Consider the following 24,037-nt stretch of genomic DNA (forward strand, 5'->3'; position numbering starts at 1 on the left):
GAACTAACCATTTAAAATGAATGAACATAATGAAATTATGGATCGAAGATGTTTAGAAATACTCACTTTTTTGATAGTTAAGGCTGGAATGGTAAATACATTCAGAACATGTTCTCTGTGCACCTAATGAACATGGTTAAGGGGAAACCGACAGAATGTATTCCATCACAATACATAAACCCCAATGGATTTGGCATATTATACAGTGAGACTTTCGCTTCACAACATAACAGTCGAAACACACAAACTATAAAAGAATGACTCAGTAAAAAGAGACATGAAAACACTGAGGTGTTCTCGTAATGAAAAACTCAAACGCCAATGACTGAATTTACTCAAGTATAAAGGCCAGTGATATTGACCTCTTCAAGTTACGAACGGCGCAGCAAACATATATTGGGTGACTTGATGGAATGAAGAACCAAGGCAGTTGTTACAAGACCAGCTACACACCAAATTTACATTCATATAATTAACTCTCCAGTTAGGATTAATTAGTGTTAAGTTACTATGTCATAAAGCTTTGTTAAGGTGTGTGTAGGCCTCCAGCTGTTAGTTTCCTCTAGTTGCTTAGTATACAATGTTCTTTCTGTACAGACTTTATATTTACTGTCTGAATTCAGATTCTGTTTTTTTCTTTGCATCCAAAGACTGAACTGAAAAAATTCTCGAGCTCATTATGACTCTGAAATAAAACGTGATTGGCTGACATGACATGTAATCTGATTGGCTCTCCCACCCAACTCAAGGCATGATGTCATCTGGAAACCATGGCTATTTGAAGTAGTTGAGCCCGGCCACTAGAAGGAACTTCTCCAGGAAGAGTTCAGAGTCAAGCACCGCGATGTGAGCCGCGCGTCCGATCAGCGTGTTGGCCGTGTTCGGTAATGCGTGGAACACGTTCTGCCTGATCAAACGACAATTTGGAGCACTCAGCAATGGCTGGAGTAAGTTATTAATCATCTCTGTATATACTGGACCTGTTAGAAAGCAAATATAACACATTACATTAAACTATAAATATAAATTACTAAATATAAAATGTATTATGACATATTAATAACAGACAGTAAAAGACTTTTATATTGTTATAAAATATTTCTATTTCAAATAAAAGCTGTTCTTGAACTTTTTATTCACCAAAGATTCTTGAAAAAATTGTAATAAAATAAAATAATCAAAATTTTTTTTTTGTAAAAAAGAAAATTAAAAATACTAAAGATCTGTATATACAAATTTTAAAATAAAATTGCATTAAATGAATACTGAAAATATGCATCATAAAAATAAAATAGAATTAATTTTTTTATTTTATTAAAATAAATCCTGAAAATATATATCACAAAAATAAAATATTTAAATAACTGCCTTTCACTGCTTTTTCATAATAAAAAATGTTTCTTGGGCATAAAATCAGCATATTAAAATTATTTCTGAAGGTGATTTCAAGAGACACTAAAAATTCAGCTGTGCCATCAAATAAATAAATTACTTTTTACAACACACTAAAGAACAAAACAGCCATTTCATTACTAATAATTTTAAAATACAGTAATACTATTTCACATTATTACGGTTTTTGAATTATTGGTCAAATATATGCATCTTTGGTTCATTTATGAAAACTGTCTGTTTAATAAATTTATATAAAAGACTTTTTAAGACTTTTGCAAAACATAGAAGGGAAACCAGCTACACAGACCATGTTAATAACTAAAGTTGTGTGGCTATACTTTGGAAGCTGTATGTAACGTTTATCCTGGTACAGTGCCTTGCCCCTTAGACTTCCATTGTAAATGCATTGTAGATTTTTGCTTGTGTTCTTTTTTTATTATTATTTATTATTATTATCAATCAGCAGCATGCCATAGTCTTGCATATTTTTCAGTTTCAAAGATTTGATGCAATTAAACTGTAGAACTCGTAAACATGACTTCATCTCCAAGTGGATTGATAAAAACCTGCGCACACAGACTCTTGGAAAGCCTACCAATCTGATTGGAACTTGCCATGTTGTGAAAGCTCTTGCTATTGTTTGCGGTCTGCAGCTAGCTATGCATTGATCTAAACAGTCTTTATTTCGAAGTCTCTATTTCAAGGCATCCTCCATTGTTCTATGTGTTCGTAGTCTTAATGTGTGTCTGCTCAGAGAGTGTATCCTTCGCTCGACTGTCACAATGACACTCACAGGGGCGCTGATTTCTCTAATCTGTCTCTCAATCCGAGAGAAAAGTACCTGTCAAAGAGCGGCACGCCACTCTCAGAGGTGACAGTCTCATAAAATGAAGAACGCTCTTTTCCCTCTTGCTCTCCCTTTAATTTCCCATCACAGTTTCCTTTCAAAAAATCTTGGGTTTATTTGTATTTTAAATGTAAAAATTAATAGTTGAGGCGATTGATCCTAGAGTGTTTCAGTTGGATGCTAGGGTGTTGCTAAATTGTCCTGAAAAGTTCTGGTTTGGAACAGGAAGTCTTTGAGCTAACAGACCTGTGGTTCTGTCTTTAAGCGCCGTCCGACACATCTCAATGCGTGCCGAGTGGAAGGGCACATATCGGTCCTGTGGAGAGGCCACCAACACAACGTTCCTGAAGAACTGCAGACCTGGACAAAGAAAGTAAAAAAACATGGGTATGTGTGTATGTTTTTGTGTTCATCCTTGCTCTTCTTTCCATGTGTCTCCACCTGGTTTCTTGCTGAGTGTGTAGAGGAAGGTCTGTCGCGGGTCAGTGTGGTCCCTGAATGTGAGCTGCAGTAGGGAACCAGACTTCTTCAGTTTCTGCATTAGCCACAGACCTGAAGAACAAGGATAGAAAGTCATGTGGGTTAGAACGACATCAAGTTGAGGAAATGGTGACGATGAACTCTAGAAAGACTGCATATACAGTACACTACTGATTAAATGTTTGGGGCTGTTAGGACTCTTCTGCTCACCAAGGCTGCATTTCTTTGAGAAAAAATAGAGTAAAAATAGTAATATTCTGACATGTTATTACCATTTAAAATAACTTGTTTCTATTTGAGAATACTTTTGAATGTAATTTATTCCTGTGATGCAAAGCTGAATTTTCAGCATCATTACTCCCCTCTTCAGTGTCACATGATCCTTAAGAAATCATTAAAATATGATTATTTTCTTTGATGAACGGAAAGTTCAAAAGAGCGGCATTTATTTGAAATAGAAGTCTTTTATAACATGAATACAAATCAGTTTCTTGAATAAAATATTTCTGACCCTAAACATTTGAACAATAGTGTAGCCTGTATTTGTGTGTGTACCTGTGCTGACCAGCGTGCTGTTGTTATACAGTGTTCCCAGGTGGGGTCCAGACAGGGATAGGAAGGTGTGCAGTTTACAGAGGTAACAGCGAAATCTGGGTCGGGTCAGCACAGAGCGAATGATGACGTTCCCCAAAGAGTGTCCGATAAAACTGGCAAAAAGAAACAAACAACAAAGTCATGCATTGAACCTTCCGAAAATAAGAGTTCAAAATGAGGATTTCTTTGCAAATTATTCTTACATTGCATTAAGGAATTACGGCTTTAATTAAATCTCTGAGTCATTATGAAACTTTTTACCATTTGCTTTCAAAAAGACATTTGAAACTCTAAACTTCAGAGAACGAACAAAGACTCAGAAGTGCATTCAAAAATAATTAAAAGACTGTAAAATTAATATTAAACAGCTTTATATGAACTAAGAGACATATTTGTTATATTTTCCAGCGTTTTATGTGAATATCTTCAGATTTTATTTCTTCTGAATGCCAAACAGACTTTCTTTTAATTTACTGCCATCTTGTGGTAATAGTAAGTATAATTTATGCATTTCTAGTGGGATCAGTGGAGCCATCCAGGAGCTATTTTTACGCTTCAACTACTGTGTTTATTCACCTTTGTGTTTACTGACTAAAAGCATATCTTTAACCTGAAGCTTTATACTCCATGCCATACTTGATATCTGAATCAAACATTTTGAATGAAACCTTGACTACAACATACTATTTCGTAAGCAGCTAAAGATAATACATTTGTTAAATTGTTCATGACTGTCCAGATGTAAGGACAAATCCAAAGGACTATCCAGATGTATCTACTGCCCAACCACAAGGGGGCATGCTAGTCTGTGTTTCGTGTTTTTGTGTAATGTGTGTGATCACAGGGTTTTAAGAAGTCATATAGTGTCAGAGTTAACAGGGTGGTTAACATGGCCTAGTTTAGACCTTGCTGGTTGATTTTGTAACTATTCCATCTGGATTCAGATGGCATAAAATTGAATGTCTACATCTGTTCAGACTCATAGTTTGAGCTCTAATGCAATGCTGATATTGACTGGGGTTGTGCTGCTATAATATCAATATGATGGTGAGTTTTAATGAGGTTGTGTTTTTATAAACCTGATTCGATGGATGGTGAGGTTATACAGCTGGATGTGCTGAATTATCTCGTCCAGAAGTCTGTCAGTCATGGTGTCAAAATCTGCAAAGGTGTCCGTCTAGAGACAGAAGATGACAGTGACAACAGAAAGCTGATCAAACTTATACTTGGAACCATAGTTGTGATTGGTTGTTGAGGGGCATTGTAGCTTTCTGATTGGTTGTTGTATGCATGCTAAAATAAGCTAAAAAAAATATTGTCGATCTGTGCAGAAAAAAAGTGGAAAATTTGATTTCATTTTTTTTCACTCTATTCACTGGTTCATGTTTTTTTTTTTTGCTTCTCCATTTATAAACCATGAAATCTTTTATATTTATTTATTTAAATTCATTGGCTGAATACAGTTCAACAACGGTGCTGATTGGTCCGGATGTTCTACCTGGTTGCGTTCTGACATGAGGAAATCCAGTCTAGATCCCGGCAGCCCAAGCTCTATAAACGTCTTGACCAACCGTAGATCTGCGCTATTTCCTGGTAAAAACAAACACACACACACAAAACTATTTACTACAGATGCAGCTATTATTTTTTACACCTTAAATATTTGGCAGATCTATAGGAATCCAAATCTCTTCAAGTTTTGAACGCTTACCATCAAGCCCATGGACACACACCACGAGGTGGATCCCATCCTCAAACTCTGTGTCGTCTTCCTCAGGAGGGAAGTATGGATGATCGGAGGCGAGGTAAGGCAGGTCACTGTAGAGATTGCCTCTAAACACCAGCTCCCTCAGCATGGCTTCCTTTTCCTTATAGAAGCTTTAAGACAACAGTGCAAAACTGTAATAATTCAGTGAGCAATACATTCAAGTTCTGTTTAAAGGGGATTATGCAAATCTTCCCACATTGTGACATAGACGCAGGGGCATGTTAGAATGAACCGGTTTAAGAGGGCGTGAGACTTTAGTTTTTTTTTTTTACTTTACAGATCATCTTATGCATCAAGAGCACTTTAAAAAGAAAAAGGGGGAAGCTGAAAATTCGGTCTGTACATATGTTCGTACCTCCTTATGATTGGTAAGAAAATGTAAATATATATGTAACGCATTAAAACTTCATAATCATCGGGAAGAAGGAGGCGGGAACCGGTGGACAATCAAATCAAACTTTAATAATCAAAATAAACACAAAACAGCGCAGCAGCCCCTCACGGCCGATTGCTGCGCACAAACAAAATCAAAACACAAACTAAAATCCAGGCCTGGTCCTCTCTCGTCCGTCAATGTCATCGCTCCTGTTTTATATCCTTCCATCTCCTCCGTGGGACTCGGCCCCGCCCCACTCGTCACAATATAAATTCTAAAATATACATTTTGTTTGATATTAGTGAATAACCAAAATTAACTTACTTAATCATTCTCTCATTGATTTCCTGATCAGTGCCGAATGAGGAGTTGGAGGAAATTATTCCAAATGAGCCTAGGGGTTGATGGGTAATGGGGGAGGTGGCCTGGCGTGTGGAGATTCCGCTAACCGATGGTGAATCACGTAGCACAGACGAGAAGGGCAGACATGTGGGAGCACATGACACAGACAGGTTGACTACCTCCACCACCTTTTTATTCACGAATGCCAGACCTGTACTTGGCTCTTTACTGGCTCGGCTCTGCCCCTCTACAGCCTGCTGTTCTCTCTCATTGACCGGAAGCATGATGAGATCAGCAGGCATGTCTTTCTCATTGGCAGCAATTGTGTAACTGCTCTTGGCATTGATTGGTGGATCTGGAAGGTTCTCCATACTTACTACTTCAAATTCATTCAAATTAATGTGACAGACACTGATGTCATCGGGGCCCTTTTGATATATGTTTGATTCTAGGACCCCCTTGTGTTCGCAATTTTCATTTTCACAGCTACAGATCTCTGTGGTGTCATCAGTTAGACCAGAATGCGCTTCAAGTAATATGTTTGCTTGACATTTGTCTGAGTTTTCAGTTGGTTCCTCCACTGTGGCATTTTCAACACCACTGAGTGTCCCAAATTGCTGGTGTAGTAACATTACTGGATTAGCAAATTCAAGATCTGCTGTTTCCTGATTGGACAACTCATCCACGTCTATCTCCTGAATGGTTGTTTCCCCTTTGTCCTCTTTAGTAACCCCTTGAAGTTTCTGCTTCATTTCTTTGGCTGCTTCCTCACTCTGCCTTAGCTGATGTGACGAACAAACATTCCCTTTCTTTTGATTGGTTGTTTCCTCTCTGTCCTCCCTAGAATTGCCTTGAATATTCCGTTTAACCTTATTGGCTGCTTCATCATTGAGACTCGTGAACTTCTCCTGATTGGGTGTTTTATGATCTTCCTCTGTGTCGTCAGGACTGCTGATCTGTGGTGCTGAGGCGGATTTGGTCAAAGTATTGAGCTGCCTCTCCTCCTCCTCTTCATAAGGCAGGGAGCTTATGGAGGTCAGAGAGGCCTGCGTAGGAAGGCTGCCGTGACTTTCCATCTGTAGGCCCTCCAAAGACCTCTGATGCGCCGGCTGACGCTGTGCCAAGTTCTGCAAGATGTCACGACTCCCTCCGACAATTCCTCGACCCTCCAGAGTCCAGGCCACAGAGCTTGGCTCACTCTCAATACCAGAATCTGAGATTACGGAGGAGGAGCGGTTCATTAGCTTAGCCCCGCCCAAGAATATGCCCTTGGGTGGGGTTTCAGACAAGCGACGGATCTGTTGTAGAACATTACGAGTAGGGGACGTGGCTAAAGTGTCGGTTCCCAGTGAGTTGGTGTTCAGTAGATTAGCTGGTGATGTATCCTTGCTCCCATAATCCTTTGCAGGTGCTTCAATGTATCTGTTATCTAATACTGACTGTGGCTCGTCGTTGCCAAGACTCCCAGAATTGCCTGGTGTTTCAAGATGGTTGTCATGGTTATGAGTGGGCAAGAACTCAAAGCTGTCAAGGCTGGTGAGGTTGGGAGGTTCTTCAGCATCCGTCGGAACAAGCAGCAAAGTCTGTACGGTATTAAAATCTGTATTTTGGGTAACATTTGTTTGTTTAAGATCTGAACGATCAGATTCAACAAAGTCAACTGCTTCTTTTTGGCAACTACCTTTCTCAAGGTTATCTGTATCTATTGCTTCATCGCTGTCTACAGACCTACAGTCAACATTGAATCCTTCCTCAGTTTCACACTGGCATGTGGCCTTATCAACAGAATCAGTTCTTGAATCTGAGGTTATGATATATTCGCTTCTATAAATATCAGTCTCTCCCACATGGCCAATCAGAGTCTCTCCTTGAGCTCCGGTCTCTTTATAGTCAGTGATGCAGTCCTCCTGCTGGCCAATCAGGGCCATGTATGTGGGCAAGTCCATGTAATCTTCACAGGGAGGTTCATTAGGGGGTGTTGCTGGTGAATTGGTGTCCTGTGTTTCCTCAACCGGACTGATGGTTTGATCTTTCAACCCTGTTGGCTCAGGACATGGCTGAGAGTTTAAGACAGTCTGATTTTCCACATGGAGGTTGTAGTCTAGAACAGAGAAAGAGAAAAGTGCTCAACTATATTTTTTTGTTTAATAAAAACTTGAGGATACTTTAAAATGTGTATTTTTGTTTGTTCAGTTGACCTATTAATTTGTTGATTCATTTGATTGTTAAAAAATATAATAATAATAATTTGATTGGTTTATTTTTCATTTATTCAATAATTTGTTCTTAAATTCTTGAGTTAACTCATTAATTAACATTGGGATTCTTGTTCATGCATTTGTTAGTTTGTTGGTTCATTACTTCATTTACACTTGTTTCTCATTGATTTGTTAGTCTGTTAATAATACATTTGTCTTTGTTCGCTATTTGTTTGCTTGTTCATTTTTTCACTTATTGGTTTATTCTTTAGTTCTGTTCGTTTTTCAGATCTCTTATTCATTTGTTTATTGATTTATACATCAATTCTTATATTTATTTGTTTATTTATTCTAGATGTTTTGTTTGTTCATTTACTCTTTTGTCCATTCATAAGTTTGTTCATTCTTTCAGTGATTTGTATGTTTAAAATGATCAAAGTTTTGTTTTTATTCATTAATTATTATGGCCTTTCATTTTGTTTGTTCATGCAATCATTTATATAGCAATTCATATATGTATTTGTTTGTACACTGATTCAGTAGTTTTAAGTTCTAAATATTTAGTTTCTTCATTTATTCTTTTGTTAATTTATAGGTTTGCTCATTCATTCTGTGATTTGTTTGTTTAACAAATGCTCAATCATTTATTCATTTGTTTGCTTGTTTGTTTGTTTAGATGCTCATTCTTTTGTTCATTCATTCATTTGCTTTCTTTTAAACAGGGTCACTGCTTGTTGTCACCTAAACAGGGCGTGTCCACGTATCTGTCCTCAAAGATGATTGGCAGGCTGCTCCAGTCTCCGTCGATGTCCAGGCATTCCACAGGAAGTGGAGGCATTTGGAGCAGGTAATCAGAGTTGCGCATCTCTGTGGCCACCTGTGCATGTCTGTTGATACTGTCATGAAAGATACTCAGCAGTTTCAGACTTTTCTTTTATTAATTATTAATTAGTATTAATTACAGTAGATTTAATTAAAATAATTAAGGTTATTTCTCCATTTACATAGCTATGTATATGTGAGTACATGTTTAAAAGAGAAAGAATGAGACTATACTATAATAAAAGACTCACAGGTCCTCCTGAAAGGTGAGTGAGGACTCTTTGGGATGTTCAGTGAAGAAATATGCTTCAGAAAATCTCCTGACCTGCACAGACACACACATTCAGTATATATATATACAGTGTTGGGAAGGTTACTTTGGAAATGTAATAGGTTACAGATTACAAGATTAGTAGTGTAACTTTTTCAATTACTTTATTAAAGTAATGTAACTAATTACTTTTGAGTACTTTTTGATTACTTTTCTAAATTTGTGAAAATTAAAGAATAATAAATGAAAGCATATACATCAACTTAAATACAGTTATCTAATAAGCATGTGACGTATTCTGTGTAATAAACTCCTGAAATATTGGTGTTTTTTTTTATAAACTGCTGTCTCTTTGTATATGATGATAGTTTTTTTTCAAAATAAGTAAAATGCACATGAAGTGACACAGAGCAGTTCTAGAAATTGTGTTTATGTGCTCGTTTACTCCTATATTGAGGCAGCAGAGGTTGAACACACTGCGAGCTTCAGTAGGCCTATGTGTAGTAAATGAAACCATGTCTTTGCCATTAATTTACAGGAGGGGCGGACTGGGAAAAAAATTCAGACTGGAAAATTCAAACTCACACAAACAAATTCATGGACAAAACTATTTTTTTTGTATGGACCTGACATAAAAAAAGGTTTAAATCTTTAATTTGGGGACATGCAAAATAATTTAAAGTTCTCTCCTGAACTGCACCTTCACTTCCATTTTTCTCTTCAGTCTCTTTATTTTGCCCTGTTATCCATCTCTCTCATGACTTTAATACTCAAGATTGAACAAAACTATACTTTACAATACAATACTCTACAATACTACAATATCTTTATAGAAAAATCCTAATACTGTACACGAGTCATGTTTTTCCCTTACAAAAATTAACCTTGCTTTTATTAGCCTATATAAAAGTAAAATAACCTTGTTTTGTTTTTGTTTTTTTGCAAATGGATATGTATTTATTTTTAAATAAATACATTTGTAAAATAATTTTACATTTTTGGTTACCACAGTTAAACAATAGTAACCATTTTCTCTGGATTTATAGTTAAATATTAAAACGTTAATTTTCATAAGGGTTGTGGTGTTGTCTGTCGTAGCTCCCCCTAAACCTATAAAAAAAATCTGATTATTTTTCAGCTAAATTCCTACTGTAACATTACAACTGATAATAATGATGTCCTTTATATAGTATTTTGAGTGATGACTGATGAGCAACGTGCTGCTGCTTGATTAATTAAATAAAAAAACAAAGACAAAAAAGCATCTTTACAGATGAAACTGACCTGAAACCCTGAACAGTAGTTCTGCTTCTCTGCTCCAGCTGTGCGCTTCCACAGTCCACTCTATTCTCTCTCTCTCTCTCTCTCTCTCTCTCTCTCTCTCTCACTCACTCACTCACTCTCTCACACTCTCTCTCTCTCTCTCTCTCTCTCTCTCTCTCGCGTTGATTAATCTGAGTCTGATCCAAACCGTTTGGCGGAGGCGCGGAGAGCGCGCGAGTCATGACTAACACTTCCTGATTTATTAGAGATTTAATTATCAAATGGCGGATTCGCAAATGATCGCTTTAGTACATTCAGCAGGCAATTATACAATAATGATATTAAATAGTGGGGCAAAATCGGCTGCCAGGCCACCGGGAATTGTCCCGGTTCTCCCGGTGTCCAGTCCGCGCCTGATTTCCACAGACACGCAGAATGTGCAAGTCATATATTGCATTTTTGGGGCTTTATATTCACAGACACTAGTCGATTTCATGTTTTGATTCAAGTGTACTGACCTACTTTTGATTTAGTCATCCAAAATGTGGGATATTCCGTCCGCGTTAGGCATTTCGTTTTTATGACTGGATTCTACGAACCAGACTGTGTTTCCGCATCCCGGAAATTATTAGGGCGGTATGTCTCAGAATAGTCAGTGCAATGTGGGAAAGAAATCAGTTAAATCTGTATGTGGATGTGTGTAAATATTCAAATGTAATCCCCTTTGTAATCGTTAAAAATTTCATAAGTAACTGTAATTTAATTACTCATTTTTTCGTAGTAACTGTAACTAATTACAGTTACAATAATTTTGTAATTAAATTACGTAACGCCGTTACATGTAACTAGTTACTCCCCAACACTGTATATATATATATATATATATATATATACTGTGAGCAGAAATATTTTATAAAGGAACCTTACGTATGAGAGAGAAATAAAACCATGCCAATGATAAAATATCAATTGGATTCATCTCTTCATATTTTTCATCATTATAATAACTCAGAGCTCTTGTAATTAAAAGCTCAGCTGTCCTGTGGGTGGAATTACTATATGTATCAAGAGAGATGAGGTTTCTACTTATAAAACTTTGCTCAAGAGAATGCAGCGTTGTGAGGGTTGCTGGGTAATTCAGGCTGGGTATTAGAACCCCATTTTATTCCAGGATTTATCATACAATAATTTAAATCAGCCTGACTAGAAACTAACTAGAAACTTCTACTGTTTGTAATCAGGGATTCATGTTAGTTTGTTGCCATAATTATTAAATGAGCTGTTTGTGCATTTCATAAAGTAAAAATAAACTGTCACACTGTCAAAATTCACCCTGCAAATCAGGCTTTAGCACCATTTGTAGCAAGATCTCATGACCAAGGGTTAGAAAAGAAGACCTAACATGCTCAAGAAGCCTTTGCAACTCATTTTACTTCTCAAATGCGACATATTTCTAAATGAATCATGATATTCAACAAGAAATGTAGTCCAGGACTTTCCAGCCCAATATAAAACCTCTCTCACCCTGAGTGTGTGGTGCTCCTGGGCCAGATGTGAGCGGATATGTGGATTAGGAACCGTGGCTTCCAAAAACTGTGTCCAAAGAGCTGACAGCTGAGCACAGAGCTGAGTCAGATCTTTACTGATCTGTTCTGCTACCTTCTCATGACCGCTCTGCAACTGCAGAGAGAGAGAGAGAGAGAGAGAGAGAGAGTTAAAACAATCAATCTTATTTAGCCACAGAACAATACTTATTATTGTGAAGGTGTTTTACCTGCATCATCATATTAATGGTGTTTTTACAGGAACTTCATGAGTAAATTGTTTCACAAACCTGCAGTTCAGTGGTGAGCTGGTTTAATGTTTCTTCAAAAGGAAGGTCCTCTGGAAATGAGAACATAAGGAGAGAGTTACATACTTTTCTTTAAGGACCATTTTAATTATTATTATTATTTTTTTTAATTTCTAAAACTATTCACTTTCATTTTTTTATTAGCATTTATATGCTTGTGTTAAGTCATAGAAATATTTAAGTTTCACCTGCTCCTCCTCAATGTTGCTTTAAAGTTAAAGTGCCCCATTAATGAAATGAAATCATATGTCATTTCAATTAAATAAAAGGTTCGTATCTCAGTTCATCAACTTCTTCATAACTTCGGAGTCTCGCACATGGCATGCTGGGAAAAAAATAGTAGGGTAAATCATGTGCACGATTTATTAATTTGTTCCCTCCATTTTTTAATTGTGCACACAATTTAGCAAATTGAGGGAATAAAATAGTAATCATGTGCAGGTTTTAGTACAATACATTGAGGAAACAAATTACTAAACCATGCACACAATTTATTTATTTTTTCTTGCATGTCATGTTATGCAGGGCTCTGTACCCCAACAACTTATGCAATTTATGCAAGGTCAAAAAAACTTTTATTGTCTTATAATATGCATTTATTTTTTTTACCTTACTTGCTAACTTGCCAACTCCCAAACAATTCGCTAAACAATTCATTTTTCCAAACCCCTCCTTTGCGTGACGGTAATTGGTCGATTGGTCTCATTGTCATTTCATCATGCCTGATGCCTGATAAAGCTTTGTTTGTTTGCTAGTGGCAAAGAATGAATTTGCATTTTCATTCAGACCAAGCAAAAAGACCAACAAGTGGGCGGGCAATATGCTAATGTTTCATGTTAATGTCAACATGAAACGGCTTGGGATTCATTTTAAAAACGACTCGTTTCAATGATTCAGAGTCGACTCATTTGAGAGACAATAACTTTATACACGGTGCACTTCTAGATTTAAAACTTTGCAGTGTGTTTTCATTCACTTAGAGCTGTGTTACACACTGCATGAAAGATAGATTTCAAAAATCCATAAAAGGGGCACTTTAATTCATACATAAAATTCTTATTTACTCACTCATGTTGCTGTCAACTGTAAAACAAATCTTGGCTCTGTTTTTCTCTCAACCACAGTGAATAAGTCAGGCTTTAAATGTGAAAGCATGACTGAGATTATCAATAAATAAAATGTTGTTTATTCCTGCAATGATGAATTTCATTAGCAGCTTTACTCCAGTTTTCAGTGTCACATGATCCTTCAGAAATCAATTTAATATGCTGGTTTGCTGCTCAAGAAACTTTTCTTATTATCAATTTTAAAATTAGTTGTGTTGAATAGAAATATTAAAAACAACAACAACTATCGAATGGATTCAAAGTTGTTTTAGCTACTTTTATGGATTCTTTTATGTCCTTTTTTTCAATTCATGAAAACTGTGTGCTTTTTGTTTCCCAAGAAAGAACACCATATAGATTTTGAAGGTCATTAGGGTGAGTAAATGATTACAGGGAACTTGGGTTTCATAAGAGTTTGTGATTATACCCATCTCTATGTGCTGCAGTTGAGGGATCTCCTTCATTAGCGTCGTGTAATAGAAGCGCAGAGATCTTTGAGCCGCCAGCAACAGTTTACAGATGCGCCGGTGCCACGTGTAAGCTCTCTGCAGACAGTTCTCCGACGGCACGTAAAAACTGCCCTGTAAACAAACATACATTCACACAGGATATACGAGTGGAGGTCAGATTTCACTGCGTGTCACACTTCTTCCCTGTTACTTCTGCACACACATAACCAGGTAGCTAAACTCTGAACAAGGAAAATAGAAATATATAATTCCTCAAGACACCTTGCCTGTCTGTCTGTCCATCTGATATCATATTTGTGTGAAGTGGTTGTTATGAGCAGCAGCTGTATATTTGTTTGGTCGAGCCCGAAGCTCAATAATTAGATGAAGATCAAACACAGAGTAAAACTTTAAACTCAGTCAGTTTCCAAGCAGTAAAATAGGAGAAGTGTGCATACGTGGCACTCGCATATGGAGAACGAGAGACATCCCGCCGACAGGAAGTGCACAGATCTAATGTAGCGTAATGTAAACATATGAACTCATAACTACATCGAGAATAGTTGTATATATTAAGATCATTTATAGGATGTCTATTTTTAACATAATGTCTTTTTGATGTATTTTCAGCAATTTTCACATTTCTCGGTAAAAGCAAATCGACATAATAAAGTTAAAACAGTAAAATTGTGAAAGATTATTACAATTTCTATTTTCTATTTGATTACGATTTATATTTGATTAATTTCTCCAGACTTCAGTGTCACATGATCCTTCACAAATCATTCTAATATACTGATTTGCTGCTCAGGAATCATTTCTCATTATTATCCATTTTAAAAACTGTAGTGCTGCTTTATATTTTAATGGAAGCCATAAGACATGTTTTCTTTTCTTTTTTGATGAACAGAAAGTTCAAAAGAACAGCATTTATTTGAAATTTGAAAATCTTTTGAAACATTATAAATATTTTTACTGTCACTCTTGTTCAATTAAATGTGTCCCTGCTGAAATTAAATTATTATTTATTAAAGACACACACATTTGATCTGTAGAGTCTGTAAAGTTTCACTATAATAAAGTGTCATAAAATAAAATGTCAAAAGCAGTACCTTGTTACCTTTTCATACTAGTGTGGAAACACAGGCTTCTATGAATCTAAAACACTAAATACAAGTTATTTTTAAATGTACAATTTTATTATTAACAGAAAACGCAGGTGATGCTTTAAATGTTTGGAGCAAAGGCTTGTAACTGCTGATGTAGGGGTGATTGTGAGTTTGTTGGGCCTCTATTATGTCTTTACTTGCATACTTGTGTATACTGTGTAATATCTGTGTGTATGTTTGTAAAGAGAGTGCTGAACGCTGTCATTATATGTGTGAAGCTTTGTAATCTACATTCAGTTATGTCCTTTTGACTCAAACAGATGCTTTCTACTGACATTTCTCACATTTTAGTACCTGTGACAGCTGGAAAATACACAAGTCAATATTTCTCTCACATACAATCAACATAGGTCATAGTTCACAGAGACAAATTGAATGTAAGAAATTGTGTGCAAAAGGTAGAGTAAATGTTCCAGTTGTACTGTGGGATAGTGTCATCTGTTTGCGGTCAACATGTGTAGAAATACATTCATGCAAATCTGAAACCATACAGAACCTCATTAGAGAAGTATTGATGTCCAATTCACGAAAGAGTGTTTGTATGAGTTGAATCTTTTCAGTCAATCATCTGATTCACAAAACTAGTCTGAATGATTTGTTTAGGAATCAGTCTGATCTGGTTCAACTGCAGCAGTAAACCGAGAATGAGTGAATAAAATTCAAATTTACTTAAAATTGTATTTATTCTAAATTGACTTTGAAGTTGTTGTTCACTGAACTAAAGGCTGATGTTTGATTCAGAATTGTATCATTTAAAATGCAGTTTTGCATAAATTTAATAGTATCTAATGCATTTAATAATGAAAACATCTTTCTAAATTTCTCTTTTGTGTTCTACAGATGAAAGAAAGCTAAAGGGGTTTGGAATAAAGGTGCGTACATTATTTATTTTGGGGTGAATTATTTTTTTTTAAGTGTCTAGATACATTTTGGTTTAACTATATGTTGCTTTTGCAACTAACTTATCACCTAATAAGCTTGATAACCTTATCTTATGTCACAGAGTGAAAAGCAGCACATTATGTCCTTCATTGTAAAGTAGTAGTCCTTATAGAAAGCAGAGAGAGAGAGAGAGAGATGCTTGCTCTCATGTTCGAGGCCGTTAAAGCTGGGCTTGTTACGATGATCAAACGCTGCCTCCCTCCAGAGAAACGCTGTACTTAATAAAGTGCCCTGCAGGGGGGGTGTTAACGTAGGACCCATACGGAGACAAGCAGCCTCGTTAGGATTTCCTGCCTAAATGGAAATCTCCACAGGCAAGAGAAAGCTCTCCGTTCATCCAGTCAGAAAAAAAATAAAAAGACTTGAACTATCTACAAGCCCAGAAGAGCATCGCAGACCAGTTTCAGTGCTATCAGCATTCAGGTTAGATGTGAGATAGCAGGACTGAATTAAATTAAAATCGAGTTCAGTACAGTCATTTAAACGTTTCGTGATTATGCGCATATGCAAAATGATGAGTTATGATGATCATGTTAGATGAATGTGGTTACCTCTGTTGGCACAGGTTTGCAATATCCCGCCCCAAACATATTCTCCACTGACATTGCAGAGGGTGGAGCTTTACTCTCTGGAGAGCCTTTACCCAGCCACGCCCCCTTACCACTGCGCGCGAAACTAGAGAAAGACAAATGACAGGCTGTGAGTACTTGTGGAGTGATCAGTGTGTGCAGCTGTTACCAACTGGATTATCATAAGGGATCTCAGTGGGAACAGCTCAAAAGATATTCCATTATCCAGGCATGGATGATCATTCGTACAACATATCTGTGTCAAAACAATTCCTGCTGGTCCTCATGGAAAACCCAAAGACACACAAATGCCTGATTAGTTTGTAAAAGTCAGTCTTGAAAATATTTGTAACTAATGAGGCTTCTGTTCTCTGAAAACCATTACACAATAACAGCTTACAAACACACACACTTCGGATTTGAAAATTTTACTTTCAGGAGAGGTCAGAGAACGATCTAGCACTTTAAAAGCTGACTATTAAAGAACAGATCTACGGCAGTGAAAATACATCACATCCTGCCAGTAACACCTCCTACGAACAACAGGTACAGATCCAACAGACTATACACAGTATTCACCATTCAACCAGAAAAGCTGGCAATTTGATGTGACCATGCTAACAAGCACATTTTTGCTTTGTAATTTAATTTAATTAAAAATATTTAATTCAATATTTATTAAAAGAAAAAAAGTATGTAATGTAAATAAATAATACTTGCCTTGCTAAATTAATCATGAAATTATCAAAAAAAAAATTGCTATACATAAAATAACTGGTGATGTTGTATTATTATTATTATTATTATTATTATTATTATTATTGTTGTTGTTGTTGTTGTTGTTGTTGTATACAGTCATATTGGGTTATATAAAGTGTGAATGCGAATGAGAACTACATTTATTATAAATGTTTTATTTAATAAATATTTATTTAAACTAAAATATTAGTCATTAGTAACTATAAATAATAATAATAATAATAATAATAATGATTAATAATAATTCATTAATAATAACATTAATTAATAATAATTCATTAATAATAACAATAATAATTAAATTTTTGCTGCTTTGTAATATAATACATTTATTTTTATTTGGAAAAAAAAAATTGCTTTCACACAACTAATGATTAAATTACATAGAATAATAATAATAATTATTATTATTACTTGATGTAATTTAATTTGGATAATTTAATCATTAGTTGATTAAGGCAAATATTATTATATATTTTTTTCAAATAAAAATAAATGTATTATATTACAAAGCAACAATAATAAAAACAACAAATAATAAAACAAATCAGCAAAATAAATTTTGAAGCTATGGTAAAGTGCCCTAAACCGCTGATAGGCTGAGCACTGGTGGGGCGGAGTTTGTTTGATCACCTGATCAGTGGTTGGTGCAGTGCCACCAAGGAGGCATGGATCGAGGCGGAGATGACAGACAGGTGGAAATAGTCAAACATGACGGGCAGATGATGGTGTAGGCCTTGGTGTGGATGGAAGTGCAATCCCAAAGTCCTGCTGCTAATCAGAGGCACTGAAGAGATATCCGCCAACCTAACACACAAACACAAGATAGCACACGTTATAGAAAGACACAGTCATACTAGTCTTCACATTCCATTCATTCATTAATTCATTCATTAATTCATTCATTCATTCATTCATTCATTCATTCATTCATCAACAAGTTAGGTAGAATTGTCTCAAGTTTGCACAACTGTACTAAGATGTGGCAGCCAGAGAAAAAGAGCAAGAGAAAAAGAAAAAGATCTGAATAAAGAAAACTTAGGAGAAGGAGAGAGAACATGAGGATGTAAAGGAGATGGACACAGAGTGCAGATAAAAAGCTCGCCTCACTGTCATCCCTGCAGAGCTCAGGGGCCACGGGGCCCACGGGGGTGCCACTCTGAGCTCAGGGGCTCTGGTGCAGGTAAGAGGCACAAGTAATTGCTCTCATTTGTGCTGCTTTGAGACAGGTGTGTGTGTGTGTGTGTGTGTGTGTGTGTGTGTGTGTGTGTGTGTGTGTGTGTGAGAGAGAGAGTATTTTAAGCTCTTGCAAACTCTCTCACCTCAGCTCCTTAAATAGCGACAGACAAAGAGATCATGCAGATGACAGGAAGGAGGGAGAGAATAGTTGTATATAGTGTATGTATAAACTGCAAACAATTTTTTTTTAATAGTATGTGAAATAATATGCAAATATTTCAAAGTGTATGCAAAGTGTATTATTGTCACACAACCTCATTATGTTGCATGTTTAATTCAGTGAGTTGTTGTCACCTGTATGTTTGTTATAACTACATGACCTACTACATTTGACTAAATGTACTGAATGGAGTGTGCTGTGTGGAATACACAATTCAGTTTGTTTGATCATCTTCCATTTTCACCTACAGGAAGCAATAGTGTTGATTTTTAAATTGTCTTTGTTGACATTGTTCCATCGCACTGCCAAATGTGAAGATACTATTCAATATTGGATGGACTGCATAACGTTTTCTGTTTGACATACTATTGTGAAATTATTATTATAAAAAACATTTGGCAATAAATCGTATATACTACAGTATGGAGAAGCCTAGTCTTTCATTATGGGCATATACTGCACAATACCATTCAAAAGTTTAGTGTCAGTGTTATTATTTCTTTAAAGAAATTATTAAGTGTACTTAGCTAGGACGTACTAATCAAATGTGGCAAAAAAAAGTAAAAGAGTAATGGTTTTCGCAAAAAATATTAAATGTGCAGTAAACAAATCATTTACTGCACCTTTGTAACTGTTTTCAGCATTGAAAATTCTAAGAAATGTTTTTGAGCACCAAATCAGCAATGGGGGAAGTCGTGCCTAATGGTTAGAGAGTTGGACTCGTAATCCAAAAGGTTGCGGGTTCGAGTCTCATACCGGCAGGGATTGTAGGTGGGGGGCATAGGCGGAGCGTGTGTGAGGCTGGGGAAGGCTTAGCCTTATATAATATAATCTATTACGTCTGTTGCTAACAAAGTGAATATGAATAGACAGCGTCAATTGCAGCATTAAATTAAGATCTTCTCATGTTGCGCCATATTTTATTTTGGGCGTTTTCACAGTGTTGCACATTTTAACCAATCACACACAATTCTTTTGAGCTTAGGAATGCAATGGCAAAACAGAAGCGTTCAGATGAGTCATCGCTTAAACTCATCAGTTTTGCTGTGCGCGTTCGCTGGCTGAATTCCGGAGTCTTGCGAATTCCCTCATCATAAACAACAAAGCTAAGCGCAGATGTATGTACAAGAGATTCATTTCACAGTTTATACAGCTTTAGTGATTATAACGATAGTTTTGGTTTTTGAGAAAATCAGCCGATACAATGACTATAAGAATAACTTGAATCTTGAGATGCTTAAACTTCATAGTAATGAAAATAAAGGAAACTCTTTGAATGAGAAGGTGTGTCCAAACCTTTGGTCTGTACTGTATATGTATGTATGTATTTACCCTACATGACACCCATGTCTGGTTCTTGCCAAAAAAGACGTGTTTATGATGTTTAATACACAGTGGCGAAGCCAGGATATTTTTCATAGGGGTGGCCAGGGAGGGGCCAGCAACCAGTCTTGGGTGGCACAGAAATCTTCATTATTTCAATATAAAAATGTTTGATTATAATGTACTGGACTGTTTTAATGTCTAAAACACAGCTGAGTACAATTAATTTCTGCTTAACTGTAATTGAGATATTTGTAAATTAAATCAAGTAATACTGGGTGAATATGACAATTTTTGTATTATTCCTCACCTCCAGGTATTTTAAGAAAGGGGCTCACTATAGCTTTATTGTTTATTCAGCTTCTAGAAACTCCCAAATGCTTGCTCTCCAAAATTGCATACTCCTGGATGAGGCATGCGTACTGATCTTTTTTTTTTTTTTTTTTTTTAAGGCCACAGTCAACAGTCATAAATGCCAGAATATAAAATTAGTTATTTTATGCATTTTCATTTTCGCATATTTTCTAGTATAAGTGCACTGTGCTCACATTTATTTGTGCTTTAAATTACAAATAAAAAAATACATTTCATCTTGTGCCTTATGGTAAACTCGAATTGCAGAATATATTTTAGTACATACATTTTGGAGACGTTCTTGTGTTCTGCGTACATGCAGTTTGCAGTTTTAATCGCAACGGGTGATTTCATGACTTAGCTGACAACAGAACGAGGTCTGTAGCCTATACTCAAAGTTTCTTCTGCGGGTTATTTATAATGAAGTGATATAGTGTGCACCACATATCTGCGTACTGTTGAAGAGTGTGCGCTCTGAGCACATTGACACACGCTGTGTGGTGGCCAACCTGTTAATATATTTGGCTGTTTTTAGCCTTACCCTGGAGTTGGTTCACCCTCCGTCTATGGTGGGGGGAGTGTATGAACCCCCAACTGCTCTAAGGGGACCGCAGCAAAAAATGGCTGCCCACTGCTCTGTGTGTGTGTTCATGGTGTCTGTGGGTTCACTGCTGTGTGTGTGCACTTTGGATGGGACAAATGCAGAGCACTAATTCTGAGTATGGGTCACCATACTTGGCCCCATGTCACATCACTATTAGAATGATTTCTGAAGGATCATGTGACACTGAAGACTGGAGTAATCTTGATGCTGAAAATACAGCTTTGCATCACATCAATAAATTATATTTTAAAACATATTCAAATAGAAAACTGTTATTTCACAATATTTCACAATACTACAGTTTTTACATTTGATCAAATAAATGCAACCTTTGAGAGCATAAGAGCCTTGTTTCACACATAAAAAACACATAAAAAAAAATCTTACCGACCCCAAACTTTTGAATTCAATTTGATGTGGTCTGCAGCATTAAAAATCATTTTGCTTTTTCATTTGTCACTCTGTACATGGAAGATCAAGTGCATTGCATTGTGGGAGGCAGTACTCAATGTTTAATACACAAGCAGAACATATACACTTAGGTAAATAAGAATGTCATTCCCTGCATACTGAAAATATTCTGACCATATGCTGCAAAAATAGCATAATAGTATAAGCCATTCCGAACACAAGAAGTGATGATGCAGAGATGGAATAAGATGGAAAAAAGGGTGAGATACTCACTGCTGTTCATTGTCAGTGAAGTGCAGATCTAGTTTGAGCTGGACGTCCACCTCACTCACAGCTTCCTCCACCTTAGAGAGAAGTCAACATACCTGTTAATCACAGCTAACCGCAGAACTTTAAAGTCTGTGTAAAGCAATATTAAATATGTGTTCTGAGTTCAGAAAGATGTTATTAACTATCCAGCCAAATTTGAATGATTAAAAACTTTGCAGATCATTTATACTCTCATACAACTACATTACTCACTGCATGAAATGGCATAATAAGGGCACTTAATGAACTGTCAACTGGTCAAATACTTCAGTCAAAAAACATGAAACTATTGCTTTGTAGCCGCTAAAATGTTCTGAGCGGTTGCCGGGGTGTTTGGGTGATTGGATTCTGTCTTTATGATCTCTGCATTTTGATCCTTATGTATGGCTGGTTATTCCATGAATGTTTTATTGTCCATCTAGCGAAAAAAAAGTATAACATTTTTAGCAGACCTGTCCTGAGGTGTTGTTATTCATCATGTCTTTCCATGATTTTCAACAATGTTGTTTCCTATGTGCAGAACCACATGAATCTTGGCCTCTTTATGTGATCATGCTTTTTTTATTTTATTTGTATTTACATTTTTATTTCACATGCCTCACATTACATTATTGTTTCCCATTTGCAGAATCTTTGTGATCATGTCTGAATAAACAGAACCACATTAATTATTTGTGCTCTCATGTGCAAACCCATTATGTTCTCAATGAAAACATGAGATGAAGAATGTTTCAAATGAAAACATGATTTTAGCCTGTGCTGTTCCCTCAGATCTCCTTTAGAAACAAACCCTGATGTGATTTACACAGAAGGTTCCGTCCTGTTCTGAGAAACCGCCGCACTCTGCCGATGTTTGAAAACAAACAGGGCTGCTACAATTATTGATACACAGATTGATTAAACTCACACTCTGGGGAAATTGAAGCTATTTTTAGAAGTCTTATCTGAGAGGGAGAGACAGCGAGGAGAGCAGCCACAGATAACTGCTTCAAGGTTAATAAGAAAGATGGCCGTAGAAATCTGATAAGACACTCTCCTCACCCACAATTCCCTGCGTCTCTCTGCCGCTCTCATACCCATTTCATATATTTAATCTAAAATGAGGCAGTATGGCACAATTGGTCATAATATTTTTATATGGTACTGTGCTGTGAAAGGTAAAGACATTCTTTGAAGAGTGTAGCTTTCTTTTTGTTGGTTTTCTTCAATATATTTGATTCAAGATTCAAGATTTTATTCACATACACAATTATATAGAGTATATGTAACCAGCAGTGAAATGTGAGTTAGGTCCGCTCCATGGACAGTGCAATTATTAAAGAATACAACACAGATGAAAATATACATAAATATAGCTATGAAAGAATGAAATAAAAGTAAACAGTAAAAATATAAGAATAAAATATAAAAAAGATGTATACTGTAGAATTAAATATAGAACGCAAAATAATGTGCATGAAAGTGTAGTCTTAAATATTAAGATACACAGGGATGTACAATGTGCATATGTGCATTATACTGTAGTCTTAAATATTAAGATACACAGGAATGTACAAGAGGCAAATGTGCAAAACAGGTTGACACTGTCAGTGTGTCAATGTGAGGTAGTGAATAAAGAATATCTTACTGATAAAGTGAACTTTAAGTGGAGACATGAAGATGTTAAGAGGCTGGTTTTGAGTTTAAGAGCCATATGGCCTGGGGAAAGAAACTCTTCCTCTTGGTTTTTGCCATCAGGCTACGGAAGCGCTTACCAGATGGCAGCAAAGTGAAAAGATGGTTACTGGGGTGGATATAGTTCTTGATGATTTTAACAGCTCTGCTTTTGCAGCGTTTGAGGTAGATGTCCTGCAGAGAGGGGAAAGCAGACCCGGAGATGCACTCACAACTCTCTGCAGGGCTTTGCAGTCTTGACTGGAGCTGTTCCCATACCACACTGAGGTACACTGAGTCAATACACTTTCTATAGCCCCTGAATAGAAAGTTTTCAGGATTGCTGGTAAACCCTGAATTCCCTCAGCTGTCGCAGATGGTACAGTCTTTGTCTGGCTTTATTAACCTGTGTTTGAATGTATGTAGTCCAAGACAGGTCCTCAGAGATGTTTACACCAAGGTACTTGAAGCTGCTCGCCCTCTCCACAGGGGTCTCGCTGATCATAAGAGGAGTATAGGGCTGCTGCTGCCTCTTCCTGAAGTCTACAATCAGGTCTTTAGTTTTGCTCACATTCAGAGAGAAACAGTTGTCCTGGCATCATTATGTTAATTTCTCTACCTCATCCAAGTATGCGGTCTCATTATTGTTGTGAATGAGGCCCAGAACCACAGTATCAATAGCAAATTTGATTATAGATGTGGAGCTGTGCGAAGACACGCAGTCATGTGTGTAGAGAGAGTAAACCAGGGGACTCAGGACACAGCCCTGTTGGGCTCCTACG

At 36.5% G+C, this 24,037-nt stretch overlaps 1 protein-coding gene and 1 long non-coding RNA gene across 3 annotated transcripts in view; one reads left to right on the forward strand and one right to left on the reverse strand.

Moving 5' to 3' along the window:
- Positions 1 to 304: 304 nt before the first annotated feature.
- Positions 305 to 24,037, reverse strand: part of fam135b (family with sequence similarity 135 member B) — a 65,446-nt gene continuing 41,713 nt past the window's right edge. The window contains exons 5-20 of the mRNA XM_059509114.1: positions 21,567 to 21,637; positions 17,836 to 18,009; positions 16,426 to 16,549; positions 13,742 to 13,895; positions 12,191 to 12,240; positions 11,881 to 12,036; positions 9,074 to 9,147; positions 8,742 to 8,896; positions 5,785 to 7,903; positions 5,028 to 5,194; positions 4,815 to 4,906; positions 4,396 to 4,493; positions 3,278 to 3,429; positions 2,684 to 2,794; positions 2,489 to 2,602; positions 305 to 980 (exon numbers count right to left, since the gene is read on the reverse strand). Coding sequence (XP_059365097.1) covers positions 775 to 980; positions 2,489 to 2,602; positions 2,684 to 2,794; positions 3,278 to 3,429; positions 4,396 to 4,493; positions 4,815 to 4,906; positions 5,028 to 5,194; positions 5,785 to 7,903; positions 8,742 to 8,896; positions 9,074 to 9,147; positions 11,881 to 12,036; positions 12,191 to 12,240; positions 13,742 to 13,895; positions 16,426 to 16,549; positions 17,836 to 18,009; positions 21,567 to 21,637 — 4,017 coding nt within the window. The 3' untranslated portion in view covers positions 305 to 774. The remainder of the gene's footprint in view (positions 981 to 2,488; positions 2,603 to 2,683; positions 2,795 to 3,277; positions 3,430 to 4,395; positions 4,494 to 4,814; positions 4,907 to 5,027; positions 5,195 to 5,784; positions 7,904 to 8,741; positions 8,897 to 9,073; positions 9,148 to 11,880; positions 12,037 to 12,190; positions 12,241 to 13,741; positions 13,896 to 16,425; positions 16,550 to 17,835; positions 18,010 to 21,566; positions 21,638 to 24,037) is intronic.
- LOC132103985 (uncharacterized) lies at positions 2,092 to 13,702 on the forward strand. Of its 2 annotated transcripts, none has more exons than XR_009423499.1 (4): positions 2,092 to 2,266; positions 2,508 to 2,629; positions 8,723 to 8,847; positions 13,656 to 13,702. It is a non-coding gene; the product is annotated as an uncharacterized LOC132103985 (long non-coding RNA). The 2 variants fall into 2 exon arrangements; XR_009423498.1 differs by having other exon boundaries at positions 2,508 to 2,615.

The sequence above is a fragment of the Carassius carassius genome, chromosome 25 (genome assembly GCF_963082965.1).
Source record: "Carassius carassius chromosome 25, fCarCar2.1, whole genome shotgun sequence".
Classification (NCBI taxonomy): Eukaryota; Metazoa; Chordata; class Actinopteri; order Cypriniformes; family Cyprinidae; genus Carassius; species Carassius carassius.